Below are 18,129 nucleotides of genomic sequence, written 5' to 3'. Positions count from 1 at the left end.
CAGGATGCATCAATATTCAGTGAGGTTATATCTAAAAGTGGTATATCTTCTTTGTGTATTTTCCCTTTATCAATATTAGATGGCTTTGTCCTTTCTAATTTTGATCTGAAGATAGTTTGTCAGATGTAATTATAGCAACTCCTGCTGCCTTCATACTTTATTTACTTGGAATATCTCTTTCCATCCTCTCACTTTAAACAGTGTGTCTTTCTAGAGGGGTTATTTTCTGTAGGTAAGAAAGAATTGTGTCTTATCCATCAGTCTGTATTTTTATTAGATGGTGAATGGAGATTATTAATGCTCAAAAGTTATTATTGAAAAATATATGAGAGTTCATGCCATTTTGCAGTTTCATAATGTTGATAGTCATCGTTTGTTTAATCTACTGTTGAGATTTATTCTTTCTAATATTCCTGTAGTTGTGATTATCTTCCTCCTCTATGCAATATTGCATAAGTATTTCCTACAGTGCTGGTTTCTTAGACATAAATACATTTAGCTTTTGCTAATTGTAGAAGGCTTTAGTTTATCCTTTAATTCAAAAGAATCTGGCATTTTATCTACCAGTCTCTGTGCATTTAGATCTCATTTAGCAATTAAACACTCTATGGGAGGAAAGAAAGTATGGAAGTTGAGCTGTTTTCAGGACTCTTTGTTCTATCCAGCAACAAACTCCATGCAGCAGAAAGGCAGCTTCAGAAGGTGAGCAATAAGTTAGCCGTAGTCTTCGAGTTCTGTTTCCACAGTGATCTTTTAGTAATGGAGCTCACACTTGCCACAGAAGGTATATCTAGTGACCATCCTAATCCTCACTGCCTGAAGTGCTGTTTAAATTCTTTAGCAAGTCCATGTCAAAAACATTCTCTATATAAATGCCTATTATGACTTTCTTTTATTCAAACATTCTGATAGAATAGCTCCAGGTTTCCTGAGCTGTGAATGTGTCCTTGTTTTTGCCATCTGACCATTCTTGGACCAACTCCAAGAACAGCTTAATCTTAAATAATAGTCACTGTCTTTAGATGGCACCTGGCTATATAGCACTTTAAGTTATAAAGAGTAACAAGCCAGCATTTTCTTCAATGCTGTTCTGCCACCAGGAGGAGGCACTATCATACCAAATTCCTCCACTGGATAAGGTTTGTGAGAACCATGAACTAACCCTGCAGCAGAGCTTTGGTCTATTGTTCGCAGGTTTGCATGGCTTACCCTGTGGTGGTAGCTTTAGCATTGACTCCTCCCCCACTCCAGACCCCAACCACCTGCTCAAATATGCCTGAGGAACTAGTTTGTCTCTTTATCTCTTTCATAATTTCCAATGTCCTGTTTTTTCATTTGTTCTTTCTTTTTCTTTGGACTACAATCCCTTTATTATCCTGACTCTTCTCATTCATGATGTTAATTGGAGGAAGCATCTAATCCACCATCTTGCCTGAAACTCAAAGTCAGTTAAGTCAGTCATTCTGTCACAGTTAGAAGACCAATAACTAGCCCACTTTTTCTTCTGTCTCTTTAGAAAGCAATGAATGATACAAAGTCCTACTTCAGAGTAGTAAGATTTATTTTGAGCAATGAATTAAAACATACAAAGCAATATTTGGCATAAGTATCAGTTATTATTAAGTGATGGCCATTAGATATACTTACATTATAATTTCTAATAAGAAAGTAAACTTACACAACCATACCAATGGCCATGAGGTAAGATATTTTGGGAAACTGGTGTGGAAGAAGAATTGGTGAAGACGTATGGATGGTTCTTTAAAAACTGATTATACTTTACATTTGCAGAACTTGCATCCTTAATTATTTTTAATTCCCATAGAAGGACAAGAAATCAGATTGCATTCTCAAGTAAGATGCCAGAAGTCATTGGAGTAGGAAGACTATCATTCTGAGCATAAGCCATTCCTACTACTCACTTCAGTCAGTCCTTCAGCAGCTGCACACACCCTTTTAACAGATGACATCCTGACACCCAAAAATGCTGAACTGAGAAACAAAACTACCAATGGTACCTGCCATCATTATGTAGAAACAAGTACTATTCTGGCCCTTTCTCAGCCAAGGGAGGCACGTATGCCTCTGGGTGTTCCTCCATCAATCTCCTTCTTTCCTCCACTTTCTGAGAGGTCTTCATCTCAGTTTTCAGACATTCTCCCTCATTTTTCTCCTTCCTGCTCCCAGGACCCTGAAAGAGTAGAGGAAAGGGTAGATGTGCACAGAATAGTTGCCCATTCTCTATATTTCTTTCAACTATGGGATGTGAACGTAAGTCCTAATTATGTTGCCGATTTCTACATCATCTGGCAATAATTAGCATAAACCAAATTTATTGTTTTTCTAAAGATTTTGGTCCTACTAAGAAAATAGAGGGGGGGGCTGGGGATATGGCCTAGTGGCAAGAGTGCCTGCCTCATATACATGAGGCCCTGGGTTCGATTCCCCAGCACCACATATACAGAAAATGGCCAGAAGTGGCGCTGTGGCTCAAGTGGCAGAGTGCTAGCCTTGAGCAAAAAGAAGCCAGGGACAGTGCTCAGGCCCTGAGTCCAAGCCCTAGGACTGGCAAAAAAAAAAAAAAAAAAAAATAGAGGGGAATTGGGCATAACATCCAAGCTAGAAAAGAAGCTTAGCCTATACATGGCTGTGACTATCCATTTCTGATGTACTAAGGGATGTAATCCTACAGTACAATAAAATTAATAGTCTCCTGCAGCTTTGTGATTTGGAAAATGAGGTCACACATGCATGATTTTAAGCTCCTTATGGAATTATATAAATAGTTTGATTTACACTAAATTTGAATGTGAGGATTGTGTGAAGAGTGAAATGTTAAGAAGTGATGTCCAACCAGATTATCATTCCCCACCTGGTTGATTAGGATGTGGGGGAAAGATGTCTGATATATTCTCTGAGTTTATTAAACACACTCTGTTTTTATAGCATCAGGAGATGCATTACTAGACTCTACTTTCTAGATACTCCAACTAGGTTGCAGAGACCATCAATAATAAGCATAAGGAAATAAGAAAGCAACTGATGCTAATGAAGTTTGCTGATAACTATAACAGAATAATGTCATACAGAACTATTTACTTTTGATATTCAGAAGTGCCTTTTAAAGGAATTTACAAAGCAAATCATGACATTTATAAATGTGGTGGTGCTATCTATGTACATTTCTAAGTACAAAAGTGATAAAATACTTATTCCTCCACCTCATTTCAACTCCTCTGAGTGCTTATATGAACAGTGGAGAGTTTGGGAGGTATCTATTTAGTGAAATGGTATGTTATTCTAGAATATAAATTGGTTGGTTTTTTTTTTTACCAAGAATGTTTCATTTCTTCTTCTGATAGTTCATTTACTAAAATCACAAAGCAAAACAATAAATCTGGAAATTTTGCTCAGAGAAACTTAAAAATTATACCAAGTCTGTAAAGGTGCTGCCAAATAAATTTTCAATAAACTCATCTTTTATATTCAACTGATGATCAGTCATGACTGCCTTTTGTATGTGTATATCCTGATCATGGGGCTCAAACTCAGGACTTAGGCATTGACCTTGAGCTTTTGTGCTCACACTAGCACTCTACCACTTCAGCCACAGACTTAATTCTGGCTTTTTTGGTGTTTAATTAGAGATAAGTCTCACATACTTTCCTGCCTGGGCTAGTTTTCAACCATGACCTCAGATTTGGCTTCCTGGGTAGCTAGGAATACAAGTGTGAACCACCAGTGCCTGGCCATAATGTCTTTAATAATTGTAAGAATACTATAAAAAAGGAAAAATACCATGATAATTCCCAATTTGGGGTTCCCTTATTGACAATAAAGACTACCTGAGAAATCATTATCAATACTGATCTGAAACATATTTTCTTGTTTTGTTGCTTGGAAACAAAATGTGAAACTATCAAAATAAGTCACTTGAGTCATTTAATATCAAAATGGAACAATTTGGCCAGGTGGGATGGCATATGCTACATCTCTAGCACATGGGAGGCTGAGGAAAGAAAACTGAGAGTCTAGGCCAAATAGTTCATTAGTGTAAGCCACCCTGGACTTCAAATTTATAATACAACCAGCCCTCTATTCATGGGTTCTGCACTTGTGAATTCAACTAACAGAAAAATCAGAATTATTCATTCAGAAAAAATGCCTAATAAAATGTACAAACTTATTTCTTGTCACTAATCCCTAAACAATATATAACAATTATTCATATAACATTATATTAGATATTAGAAATAATTTGTGGATGGCTTAAAATATTTGGAAGCATGTCCATAGGTTATATGGACAAGCAATACCATTTGACAGAAAAGAGCTGAACATCCACAAATTTTAGCATCCTGATATAGGTAGCTAGTACTTTAAGAATACTGCATATACATTTTTTAAATTTTCTCACAATCTCTACTTTTTAATATATTATCTCTAGAAAAGTGTAGATTATTAAATAGGAAAGTTTTTTGGTTTTTTTTTGGCCAGTCCCGGGCCTTGGACTCAGGGCCTGAGCACTGTCCCTGGCTCAAGGCTAGCACTCTGCCACTTGAGCCACAGCGCCGCTTCTGGCCGTTTTCTGTATATGTGGTGCTGGGGAATCGAACCTAGGGCCTCGTGTATCCGAGGCAGGCACTCTTGCCACTAGGCTATATCCCCAGCCCCTAAATAGGAAAGTTTTAAAAGACTTTGTATATGTCAAATGTTTTTATTTTGCATTAAGGTATATTTAACAAAAATTTCAAAAACTGATAAAAATAAAATACTTTATTTTAAATTAATTATCATAGCAACCTGAGTGCCATTTTCAAAAACTCATTTCTAGTTATGAATGAAGAAGTCAGTTCTGTCCTTAAGCCTTAGGATGACAAAACCTTTGTATTTCCTTTCCCACAATGACTTAAGTTTTCAATAGTCCTGTTACATACCAAAGTGACAGAATGTTTGTCTTTAAAGTACAGTTGCTGTTCAAAAGACTCTGAAAATTCCTGAATTTGGGAGTGAGATCGTTCTTTTGATTCCAGTGTTTCCCTGGTTCCCTGGGAACCATCCATTGAATATTTTCTGTAATACCGCATATGAGGATGGCTTCGGAATTTCTGGTCCTCATGAGAATGCCTTCTAGGATGATTGTCAGATGACGTAATTTTGGGAAGCATAGGAAACTGGAAATATAGAAAAACATGAAATAGTTTGTATAATACGAGAACACATGCAGGATGCCTGTACAACACTAACTGCAAATCTCACATTTGAGTGACATTTTATCTTGTTGGCCAGTCATTCTTATGTTTTCAAGTGAATTATGAGACTAATAAAGGCAAATTGAAAAGCAAATGCAAAGCATCAAAGAAATAACTCTGATCTTTGGGATCCTTCTCCATGAAGAGTCTATGTCACTGTTTTTCTGTCCTTTCCTTTTTTTAATTTTTTAAAAAATTTTTATCTTTTTGCCAGTCCAGGGCCTTGGACTCAGGGCCTGAGCATTGTCCCTGGCTTCTTTTTGCTCGAGGCTAGCACTCTGCCACTTGAGCCACAGCGCCACTTCTGGCCATTTTCTGCATATGTGATGCTGGGGAATTGAACCCTGGGCTTCATGTATACAAGGCAAACACTCTTGCACTAGGCCATGTTCCCAGCCCCCTTTCCTTTTTTTAAGCTTGTTCTATCCATTTTAAACACTTAAAATAAGTAGACAAGAAAGGAAAATCTTTCCTATGAATGTAACATTAGTGAATATAGATTATTAGTAGATTGAGAAGAGGAAGTGCGTTAAACTAGAGCTGTTGGGTGACAAAAAGAGATAAAGGTAAGGTAAAGTGTTTCTTTAAAGTTAATTTCATTAATCTCAAAGGAGAAAATAAAATAAACCAAATTATTCTCAGATTATTCAATTAAAGAAAAATAAAGCATACTGTGGAGATAAAGATATGTGTGTAATTAATGATTCATTTCACAAATACATCATATAAACAGAGAACAAAGAATCAAATGCCCTATTTCTTAGGACTCTGCCTTTAATTCCTCTGTTTTCTGATTTGTGTTCTATGCTATTTCTTTCTCTGTTTAACTCAGTCAGATTGTAACTTTTATTTTATCTTTTCTTTTCCTATATAAACACAGGATTGGCAGCCTGATAGCTATAAAAATGTGTTGATATGGACAATCCAGTAGGAATGTAAACTAGTGCAACTACTCGGTTAGGCAGTATAGAGATTCCTCAAAAAGCTAAACATATACACTAAGCCAGCAATCCCCTCCTTGGCATCTACCCAAAATATTACAAATCAGGATACACCAAAGACACTACCATGGCTATGCTCATTGCTGCACTTTTCACATTATCTAAGTCATGGAAATAGTCCAGATCAAGAAAATGTGATGTGATGTGATGTGATGTGATGTGATGTGATGTGATGTGATGTGATGTGATGTGTGTGTGTTCTATTAGAAAGAATAACATAATTTTCAGAGAAACAGATGAACCTAGAAAAAATATGTTAAGTGAAGTAAGTCAGGCTCAGACAAATGGTGCATACTTTCTCTCATAGTGGAGGTTACATCTAAAATACAAACATTCATGCAAGCATACACAGAGCCCTTGGTTGGCCTGCGAAGCAGGCACATAACCACAGGTCTGACTTTGTCTTCTATGTGACTGTATTCTCATTAACTACCAAGGGGGCTCAAAATACTTGGGCCATAAATAAAAATGGCCTTTTTGAGATAAAAAAAAAATTTTGACTAAAGGATGGTATACTTAGGGGAGGAGTCCAATGGTGTGATCTCCCTGAATAAATAATGAATGAACCATTTAATAAAATAAATACCAGGAACCTGAAACATGTTCTGTTGGGGGTAAGAGGAATGGCAACAAAAGGTGGGCACATGAATGGAGGGAGAAAGAGTGAGCAAATGCAATGGTTTTATGCAATGTACATTATATAAAGAATGAACTACGTAACTAGAGGGTAGGGATAGGAGGAGGAAAGTTAGGGGTCAACGATGGAAAGGGTTACATTGATTAAGATCATTGTACTTATGACTTGACTCATGAAATTGAAACTCCTTTGTACAACTACTTAATAAGATAATTTTTAAATGCCCCATGTGGGGTTGGAGAAATGGCTCAGTTAGTGACTCAGTTTATAGAACTTGGGTAATGAGAAAAAGCATCAGGAACAGAGTTGGAGTCCCGATTTTGGAACAGCCCCCACACCAAAAAAAAAAAAAAAAAAAAAAAAAGCACCTTATGAAGGGACATGCAGAAAAAGATGTTATACAAAGACAAGTCAAAAATATTGGACATAGGAAAGCTCTTGTTTCCCAATACCATGAGGTAAACCACATTGGAGGTTAATTTAAATGTTTTAGGATGGAGCGTTTGAACTTTAAAATTCTAATGCTGAAATTTACTCAAGAAATTCTAGTTTGTAATCCATGTTTCTTCCTTTGTTTTCATATTTCCCATGACTCCCAAGGGGTACTGCAATAATTAATAATACACCACAGTCATCCTCTTTGTATATTAGGCCTGCTTTTCACATCTGGAAACTGGCAGCCAGTCATACTCCTGGTCTCTACTTGTGGATACCTCACTAGGCATGCAACATTTAATTATATTGAAGTTAAATGAGAGCACTACAAGCAGGTTAAAAAAAACTAACCACAATCACAGAAAGGTAGAGGTGGACAGTTTGATCAAAGCATTGAATCAACCTCTACTTTTCACTTAGGAAAACTAATGAAGAAAGGCTGACATTCACTCTCCATCGCTGAGCGTCATTTGGTAAGTGATCTATTTCAAACCATTTGAACCAGAGACTCTCCTTCTTCAAGCTGCTGACCTCTGACAATGGGAGAGGTTCCCCTGCATACTTTAATACACCTCACGAGAATTATCCATCTGGGAATTCTGGGACCAAAACTAAAACCAATTCATCTACTCTAGAACATTCTTGATTTGGGGATTAGCAGAAGCATGGGGTGAGGGAGACAGTCTCTGGCATTTGGAATTCTCCTTGTGAAAAACAAATCCATGTTGTTACTACTGCGGAACTGTGATGTGGAGGCCATAGAAGTCTACTATAGAATCTCCCCCCACCACAGCTGAGGAGGGAGAATCCCTGGTAACTCCTGCTGAGCCCATACCTGGCTAGCCCTACTCACTCCCCTCCCTGGAGCTTGCTGCTGGCAACTTGCTCCCCAGACACCTGGTACTCTGACTGCCATGTGGTCACAGGGCTGGGACAGGTAAATTCTGGCTCATTTTCTCATTAGGAAATCAAGCCAATACCAGAAGGAGAAGTATATCAAATGGACCGAAGGTAGTGATTTGTTATGTATGTATAATCCTGATTTTATAGAGATGCACCAGTGAAACTATTTTCAGTATCGTACATTGACTCACAACACAACAGAACACACACATACACACATACACACACATACACACTAACCACAACATCACACAAACTAGAACATCAAGTTTCCTTTAGCTTGAGTTCTGTTATTTAGTGGGATTACTCCAGGCTTATCAGGATCTGTGAATAGCAGTTAAAGATATTTTAGATTATTAAAATGAGGAAATTATTACCTATTAGATAAATCAGAAGCGTTGAAAAATAAGATAAAAAGGATTTTGTGGATATGATTTAAAAAAAAAAAGCTCTGAACATGCCCATGTTTAACCAAAGAACTTTTTAATGACCATTTCTAGAGAACTCCCCTCCTCCATGACAGCATTCCCCTGGTTAGATAATAGTAACTCACTGGGCAAGGCAGGGAGGTTTTTCTGTAACAGGACTCTTGTGGTCGGTAGCGTTCCCGTAGTCCTCTCTCATCCTCCTCTCTCCAGCTGTGACCCCAGAAGCTGCTCATCCATTTGGCAAAAGATACATCTTCATCATCATCATCTTTGTGCTCCATGTAAGAGTGATTCAGAATATTGAAAGCCTGTCCCTCTAGCTACCAGGGCTGGCTTGGTGAAACCCCAAATCTCCTCCAAAAAACAAAGTGAAATTGGGAGGTTTAAATGGTCTCTGATAATGGCATCCTTAAGGAGAAAGATTTACTAAACAACCACTTCATCAGCAGGCAGCCTTGGAGCCTTGGGCAATGTCTATTTATAAACTGTACAGGGCCCACACTCCCCTCCCCCTTGTCTTTTTAAATCGAGAGACTTTTTAATCCTCCCACTGCCAGAGCTTGTGCCTTGCAGCCTAAGGGTAGGAAGCACGGTCCACTGCCTGATTTTCCCTATGCTCTGCTGCCTGTGGCATGTGATGGCATCTCCAGATGTCAATGATGATGAAGCATGACCCTCACAATATGCCTGTCAGCTCCAGGCTGCCTCTGAAATGGGCCACATTCAACAGACAGACAACTGCAGCTTGCAAGGCAGCAAGCTATTGACATGTCAAAAGGAGAGCTAGACAGTCTCCGATAAACCAAGCAAATACTGGCAAATCCAGCTCCTGAGTTAAATGGAATACTATTCTATTGAAACGTTGCCTATTTATGAAAATATAAATGTTGTCCATCTGAGGTGTATAAATCTTAAGTGCATAGGTTGATGAATTTTTATCTCTGTAGATACCCCTGCTTTCCTATTTGTAGAAACTGGTGAGCATGGAATGTTTCAAACTGCCTCTATCCCCTTTCCAATCTATACTCCTTTCCAAAGATTTATCACTTCCAACCTCTGAACCTTTAGGTTAATTTTGTCTATATTCCAAGTTTTCTTCCATGGCATTAGACAGTTCTAACTAACAAATATGCTTCCTAGCTTATTGCTATGTTTTCCTCCATCTAGTTTTCTTTCTGATAGTGCCTGGTCACTGTAATATAGGAATGGCTGTTGTAGCTGCCTAATGGCTTTGTTGAGTACAAAACAAAAAATAAGCTCTATCAAGAAATAAGAGAGAATTGTTAAAGATAAGATGTATTACCTGAAGCAGGTAGGAGGGAATGGGAGTTATTTCCAAAGCAGTGCTCTCCTAAAGCAAAGGAAACATGAGGGTTTTATTTGGGGAGCCTATACCCATTCATATAAGAAAGCACTTTAAGGATGGGCACATTCCTGAACATGCTCAGTTAAAGGTTTTCATTCTGATGGATGCTCAGTTTAACATCAGAATTCAGAAAGGAATGATGGCACACACATTTTTCGTCATGTTTAGCTGAAGATTGAGGAGCATGTGTTCAAAGGTTAACATGGAAGACAGTAACATTTTTGAGCATGTTCAACTTATAAACATGGCACATACAACACCACGGGGCATGTCTAGTTTCTTCCATAAAGTTTTAACCAATAAAACAAAAGAAGTAGTAAAGTTAGATTCATATGGAAGTTTTCCCAAAAGGTAACTGACTGTCTTAGAGACCAAGAAATTCCTCCCCTGAGCTCTTTTACTCCCCATTCTTGAGTAGTGCAGGTATGATCACCAGACATCTCTGTTTGGTTGTTATTTACTCCCCTGATACAGGAGGCTCTTGAAAACCCATTCTCTTTGATTCCTCTATCAGTCTACAGTGAGTATCCCATGAATCTCAGTGAGGTGACCCCGTAAAGAATGTATATGAGGTCAAAACATTCTTAATAAAGGCCCAGAAACACAGCAAATCAAATAAAAGTTGGACAAATGTGATTGCATCAAACTGCAGAGCTTCTGCATGGCAAAGGCTATAGCTTGCAAGATAAACAGAAAGATCACTGCTTGGGAGAAGATCTTCACTAGCAATACTACAGACAGGGGCCTCATATCTAAAATATACATAGAACTCAAAAAATTAAGTTCCCCCAAAATAAATCCTTAAAGAAACAACTGCCCCTTTAATAAATGAGCTAAAGACCTAAAAAGAGACTTGTCTGAAGAAGAAAGGAGAATGGCCAAGAGAAGCATGAAGAAATGCTCAAATTCACTGGCCATAAAAATAAATGCAAATCCAAACAACAGTGAGATTCCACCTTACTCCCATAAGAATGTCCTTTATCAAGAAAACTAATAATAACAGATGCTAGAGAGGATGTGGCCAGAAAGGAACCCTGTTACACTGTTGGTAGAAGTATAAACTTGTTAATCACTCTGGAAAGCAGTATGAAAGTTCCTCAAAAGGCTAAACATAGAGCTCCCCTATAACCCAGCATCCCCACTTGTGGGCATCTAGATTACAAGCAAGACCATGCTAAAGCCATCAGCACAACAATGTTCACCACAGCACAGTTTGCCATCGCTAAAATATAGAACCAACCCAGATGCCCCTCAGTAGATGAATGGATCAAGAAAATGTGGTACACATATACAGTGGAATTCTATGCTTCTATCAGAAAGAATGACATTGCCCCATTTCTAAAGAAATGGAAGGACTTGGAAAAAAAATCATACTAGGTGAAGTGAGCCAGACCCAAAGAAACATATACTCTATGTTTTCCCTCATTGGTAATAATTAGTGTATGTATAGGATAGTCCTAGCAGAAGATCACAATAGCTCAATAGCTATGTACATATGAATACATAAGATGATGCTAAGTGAAATGAACTCCAAATTATGGAAATAAGTGGTTTACCATTTTCATTTTATTTTCAATATACCATGTGAAGTTATGCCATTTTCTTTTGTCTTTCTTTCCCAGGGTTTTACCCATGATGTCACTGTTACTGATTTTGGTAGCCTGGGTATTACATATATGTTTATTGGAACTAGAGAAGGGAAGGGGAACATCAAAATGGAGAGACAAAGGGTAAAGGGTGAACCAATGCAACAGCAATACTTACAAAAGTAAATGGTGTAATCCAACTGTACAACTCATAAGGAGGGGCATGGGGAGGGAGGAAAGGGGAAAAATGAGGGAGGAGGTAACAAGTTTGATAAGAAATGTACTCACTGCCTTATGTATGAAACTGTAACTCCTCTGTACATCACTTTGACAATAAATTAAAAAATAAAGAAAAAGAATGTAATTGACTTTTAGGACAATGAAGCAAAGTAATCTGGAATATAGGCAGCAAGAAGAGAAGAGAAAAAAGTAGAGAGTTGGATTCTTTTTTCTTTCTTTCTTTTTTTGGCCAGTCCTGGGGCTTGAACTCAGGGCCTGAGCACTGTGTCTGGCTTTTTGCTCAGGCTAGCACTCTACCCCTTGAGCCACAGCACCACTTCTGGCTTTTTTCTGTTTATGTGGTGCTGAGGAATGGAACCTAGGGCTTCATGCATGCTAGGCAAGCACTCTACCACTAAGCCATATTCCCAGCTAGAATCTTTTTTCTTTCTTTCTTTTTTTCAATGTAGCTTCTGAGAGGGCTCTCGGCCCAGTGCGCTTCTCCTTACCCACGGGAGAGACGTGAGGGCGTGCCCCTGCGGGGTAGAAACCGAGAAAATGGGCAAGCCGTGAAAAACGCCAACCCCTTACATTCAAATCAGGACTCAGGACACACAGGCGTTTTCGGGGAGTCCTCACAGAATATCCAAAGGCTTTAATTTCAGGGTGGGGGTTTATATAGCAGTGATGATGAAAAGGAAGGGGAGGGATTTGGAGTAGCTAGCTAGACATGGCAATAGGCTGATCAGGCTGTCCTTCACAGGTGATGTCACGGGACTTCCTCTATGGGCGGTCCTCATGTACCCCTAGGACCCCCTCTGGGTTCCTCCCCCCCTCGCCCCTCCTCCCCACCGCAGCCATCTTGGCGGGCATGAGGTCCGAGGCGGGAGGCGGGGCTGGTTAGAGTCGGCCTTTCCCGTTCCTGACCCTGAGGTTGCAGGCAGAGCTAACAGCCACACCGCCCCAGGGCTGGAAAGGAGGCGGGCCTGCCTCCTAAAGCAGCAGCCAGTGCCCCACAAAGGAATGTTTTACCAAACACATCAGAGGCTTCAGCAAAGAGTGTTGATACATGAACAGGGAGCTGAAAACATGTCCTGCCCTGTTGGCTGTTCTCTAGAGAATGGAGTTGAAAGAGCTCCACCTATGCACGGCATTTGTCCCTTGGCCTTGCTATACCAACTGTAGAGAAACATTCTGATTTAAATCTTCCCAGTTGTTCGTTATCTCCCAAGCTTTGCCAACTGCTAGAACATGAGGAAACATGTTACTACCTCTCTGTGATTACAGAGACAACATATTGATAACCCAGGATTCTTCCTTCATTTCAGAGAAATATACCAGTGAATAAAGCTGTAAGAGAAATAGATACTTTGTGAATATTTTAATCAAGGAAAGATGAAATATTTGAAGATGAAATACTCATAAGAGGCTTGTGTGGAATATGTAGTTCTTAGATGATGATGTTATTTGGGGAAGAGGATGGAGATATTGCACAGTGAAGCCTACCTGGAGGAAATAAGTCACTGGGCAATGGTTTTGAAAGTTATACCTGGTCCCTAGTCCTTGTCCATCATGAGATAAAGAGCCTCCTGGTCCCCATGCTCCCTGCACCAGGATGATCAGAAGCCTCAGATCTGGCACCAATAGTAGAGTCAACTGACCATGGACTGAAGTCCATGATACTGTGAGTCAAAGCAAATCCTTTTTACCACTTAAGTCAATTTACCATATATTCTGTCTACCACTGAGCAACTACCATAGAAGGAAAATTGTTCCTTGTCATGCTTCTTTCCAATTTAAAGCTATGCTTATGTGACAAAGGTATCATTATTACCATCAGCAGCAAGTCCCTGAAAAACATCTTCATCGGCATCTAGAAGCTGACTCACTGTTACCATAGTAATTCTATTTCTCTTTGTTTGCCTGAAAAAGAGAAAATAATCACCACAGAAGACATCAATCATACCATTAACAACATCATTATGATGAATTATTATAGTAAGAAGGAGAATCAGTGGAATAATAAGTCAAAGATTTTTCAGAATTAGTATTTAGATGGCAGAAAGAATAAAGTAAGGAAACGTTTACATAAATTAAGCTGATAAAATAAGGAGGCTCAACTTTCTGAATTTGACCTCTCAAGTTCTTTCATAGAACTCTATCCCATTTCTCAAGATACAAAAGCAAATGTCTGGGTACAAAAGTACAAACAAAGCAAGAATAGAGAAGGGCTATTTTAAAACATTAAAGCCCATAATAATTAGCACAACTGTTAAATATGTTTATTTAGATACTACAATTATCTTGGCTGTCTTTCAATCATAAACATCTATTTAATTGTCTACCTTTACTGGATAATCTTCCTACAAATTCTACATTAGGAGGACCCTACTCTTTTCTGTAAATTTCATGAATTTGTGATTTGAATTCTCTTGCCAAAAAACCTTAAGTAATAATAAAATAACTTTTATATAACACATTCAAAAGGAATGAAAGAATGAAACCATGCTGCTTGTTAATCAATGAGTAAAAACTAGTCAGTGAATATTGGTGCTTTATAACCCTGACCAATACTCAGTCTCTATCACAGGCAGATTCTGAGGTTTACTTCTTGTCCTGAGCTACTACCCATTACCAGGTTATGATATCAGAAATGTAAACTAGGTTTAGTTTTCAGAAAGACAAGCTATGTTCCACTGAGTACGCCTACTATCCAAGGATCAGAAGACAATGTTTGATGCCAGCGTGGGCAGAAAAGTTCACGAGATTCCATCTCCAAATTAACCAGCAAAAAACTTGGCTAGAGGCATACCTCAAGTGGTAGTAAAGTGACTTCTTTGGAACATTGGTTACATGGAATATGACAAGAATGATGAAATCAACTATACTTAGTAAAGAACTATTTAAAACACTTGTTCATTGCAAAACTTCTTGGAATATTTAACATAGTAATCACTATGATTGTCCTAAAACAAGAGATTGGGCAAGAGGACTATTGTTGTTTTTATTACTGTTATTAATATTATTTAAGCATCTCTGCCAAATGGTCTTAAGCAACCTAAACAATGGCCAAATCATGTATGTTATGAAATAAGAAGTAGTATTTAAGATGTCTTTCGTTCTCTTTCTCTTTTTTTTTTTTTTTTTCTTGGCCAGTCCTGGGCCTTGGACTCAGGGCCTGAGCACCATCCCTGGCTTCTTCCCGCTCAAGGCTAGCACTCTGCCACCTGAGCCACAGGGCCCCTTCTGGCCATTTTCCATATATGTGGTGCTGGGGAATCGAACCAAGAGCTTCATGTGTAGGAGGCAAGCACTCTTGCCACTAGGCCATATTCCCAGCCCTTTATCATTTTTTTTTAACATCTTGAGTTTTACTTCATGTTCAGCCTTTGTTAGTATGAATCTGTCCAGCCACTTCAGTATCAAAAGTGGCATTCTTAGCACTTACCTTACTGGTATCACATGGTAGAAATGTTGTGATGTTATTTATCTAATTTTTAAAAGCTTATATTATACAACTCTGTCAAAATAAATTGACATATTTCTTTTCCTTTGTCAAGGATGCAGTACATGCAAGCCAGGGTTCTCTCAGCCTTAATTATCTGTCAGGATAGATAAGATCAGAGCTAATCCAAAGGGTAGCCAAAGACCATAGATTATTTATTAAGGGTTTTACACAAAGTCTGTAAGGAGATAGGCACAGAAACTAAGAGTAAAGTGATTAGAAATTTGTGTAACAGTTTCATGCCGTTGATAACAAAATAATAAAATGATAAATAAGGTATTTTTATTTTACATATTTTGATTTCACTTTTCTAGGAACTTATTTTCATTGTTTTTTACAAAAGGAGTGGTCTGTGATGGATTGGGAAGAAATTAAACTGGCTTTTCAGACCTGATAATTTGGAAAGCACTGGCTTAGAAAACATCATCAGGTACCACTTAACCCCATGGATCTATATTAGAAATATTTAATCTATACAATCTCTACTTTGAGAGGTATCAACATGAGTCAAGGACTTAGTTTTTACAAGATGTCAGCATCATTTCAAAAATCAAACTACTATCTCGGGCTGATCACAGTTGAGAAATTCAGAAAGAATGTGTAAATAGGCAGAAACAAATAACTATCTTATCTGGCTAGCCGTTTTTCACCTATTCAAATGTAATGGAAAAGCAACATTGTGAATTGATTACTATCATTCAATGTTCACACAGCTAGGAGGGAAGCAGAGATAAGAGTCACTATCTTGAACAGATTCCAGAATTCTTTCTTCCAGTTTTTGTGATGGGCAGTCACCTGCCTATCCTGACTTCATCCTCACCTCACTCATCCCCTGCCTATCTGTGATTAAGGAGTCAGGAAAGTACAGTATTAATACAGAATTTTCTGCTGCTGTCAGTGGAAAGAAGCCACACTGTCAGTTGGGTTCAGCAGTTAGCAGAGAATATTAGGGTTGCAGCTCTGTAGTAAGCAAGCCTGCTTAGTGTTGCAGCTCAGGGCAGAAAATGCCAGCTCATGTTGCACCTTAACTGCCAATATTTCTATAGTCTCTTCAGGTTTCTGTCTCAGGAGTTGGAGGGATGTAATCCAAGACAATGGAAGATGAATGTGAAGATCAGAAGAAAAATAGCTAGCTGCCTCCGCTTTGCCAGTCATCCACCCACTCTGTTTCAAATGGCTCTGTGCCTCTGTCTCTATTTCTGTCTCTCTCAATCTGTGCAGCTGTCTAGAGGTTCTTATATACTGGGCTGTGTGTTAAGTGGTTGGCCCTATTATAATTAGGTGTTTTGGAAGGTAATACTTTATTGGTTCTGATTGATTTGTAGGCCTATTCTCCCCAGGATAGGAGGAGCCTGAAGAAGCAAAGGCATGAAGTTCTGATACAATGTTTCTATTGCATGTGATTTGGGGCTTCCAGCCCGGGGGCCTGGGGTCTGACTGATCTATTCTTTCAGTTTGGATTTCAAATGAAGAGCAATCCTATTACTTTTTGGATGATCACTGTATGAAACATATAACCTCCCGCAACCATATTTTCTTCTTTATAAAATGAATACATTATTTTCTATTAAGGTTAGGAATTAACTACCATTTAAAATTTTGGTAGGTGCAAAATACTCCACAGTTTACAGAGAAGTTGGAGACTTCCAACTTAACATGGTTCAACTTACAGTATTAGTTTACATTCCAAGGATGAAAAAGCAATATGGATTCTGTATAAACCCAAGCTTCCCATTTTAAAATGCAGTATTTTCTAGAGCTAGCAGTACACACCAGGGTGCACAAACACCTAATTTGTTTGAAAATAAAACCCCTAGTTTAACACATTATGATGAACACAAACACCTGGTTTGTTTGAAAATAAAACTCCTAGTTTACCACATGATCATGAAAACAAACACTTGATATCTACAGGTATGCTGGCTAAATTAGATGGTATACACTCTTTCCAATTACAATATTTGCCATGTAGCAAATGCTTATTCATTAGCAGGTATTATTACCTATCATTATTGTCGTACAGAAACAACATCCAACCCATAGAAGTTTGATGATCGAATGAGATATATTAAACTTGTTTGGCACATTTAAAAAAAAAAAAAAAGAGAAAACTCTACACAGGGCTGGGAATGTGGCTTAGTGGTAGAGTGCTGTTGGGGACAGCTGTGCCTTTAAGAGAGGACGGCCCACTTAGCCCGTCCCCCCACCTTCTGCCTTCAACCGGAAGAGAAGCAAAGCAGCCCCTGCCTCTAGGCTCTCAGCCACGTGTGTAATGGCGGGGACCCCAGAAACCCGGTCCTTGGGGGACTGTGGTCTCTGCCCATAGAGGAAGTTCTGTGACATCACCAGATGGACAGTCTTTTTAGCCAATTGTTAAGATCCAGTAGTCCCTCTCCTGTGCCCGCCTTTGGGGGTATAAATTGTTGGCCCCTCCCTTTATTAAACCAGAATACCCACAAGGTTTCTCCAGGACGCCCACGCGCCCGTGTCTTCCTTGGGATGGGAAGGGGGCAGGGGTCCTGCGACCACATGCGAACTGAGGCTACCTGGGGTCTCCGCTCCCGTGATTAATCCCTACTGGCCAGGGGACGTGAGAGAGTGAGAGAGGACCACATGGAAGAGGCGGACAAGCCCAGGACCCCCCCCCCCACGTGGATGGGGGGCGGGGTAGAGCGAAGCCCGGCAGAGTGCTTGCCTACAATGCATGAAACCCTGGGTTTGATTCCTCAGCACCACATATATATTAAAAAAAAAAAAAAAAAAGCCAGAAGTCATGCTGTAGCTCAAGAGGTAGAGT

The 18,129-nt window shown here is 39.0% G+C and overlaps 1 protein-coding gene across 1 annotated transcript; it reads right to left on the bottom strand.

Moving 5' to 3' along the window:
• Nucleotides 1-1,703: 1,703 nt before the first annotated feature.
• On the bottom strand, nt 1,704-9,077 carry Lnp1 (leukemia NUP98 fusion partner 1). The gene is made up of 3 exons (XM_048345979.1): nt 8,782-9,077; nt 4,938-5,174; nt 1,704-2,191 (listed from the first exon to the last, which is right to left on the bottom strand). The coding sequence occupies exons 1-3, from the start codon at nt 8,935-8,937 to the stop codon at nt 2,045-2,047; spliced, it is 540 nt and encodes a 179-aa protein (XP_048201936.1). The 5' UTR covers nt 8,938-9,077; the 3' UTR covers nt 1,704-2,044.
• Between the last annotated feature and the right edge of the window lie 9,052 nt (nt 9,078-18,129).

Source organism: Perognathus longimembris, chromosome 5 (genome assembly GCF_023159225.1).
Source record: "Perognathus longimembris pacificus isolate PPM17 chromosome 5, ASM2315922v1, whole genome shotgun sequence".
Classification (NCBI taxonomy): Eukaryota; Metazoa; Chordata; class Mammalia; order Rodentia; family Heteromyidae; genus Perognathus; species Perognathus longimembris.
The sequence above is the reverse complement of the archived record's forward strand: the minus strand, read 5'-3'. Positions and strand labels throughout refer to the sequence as shown.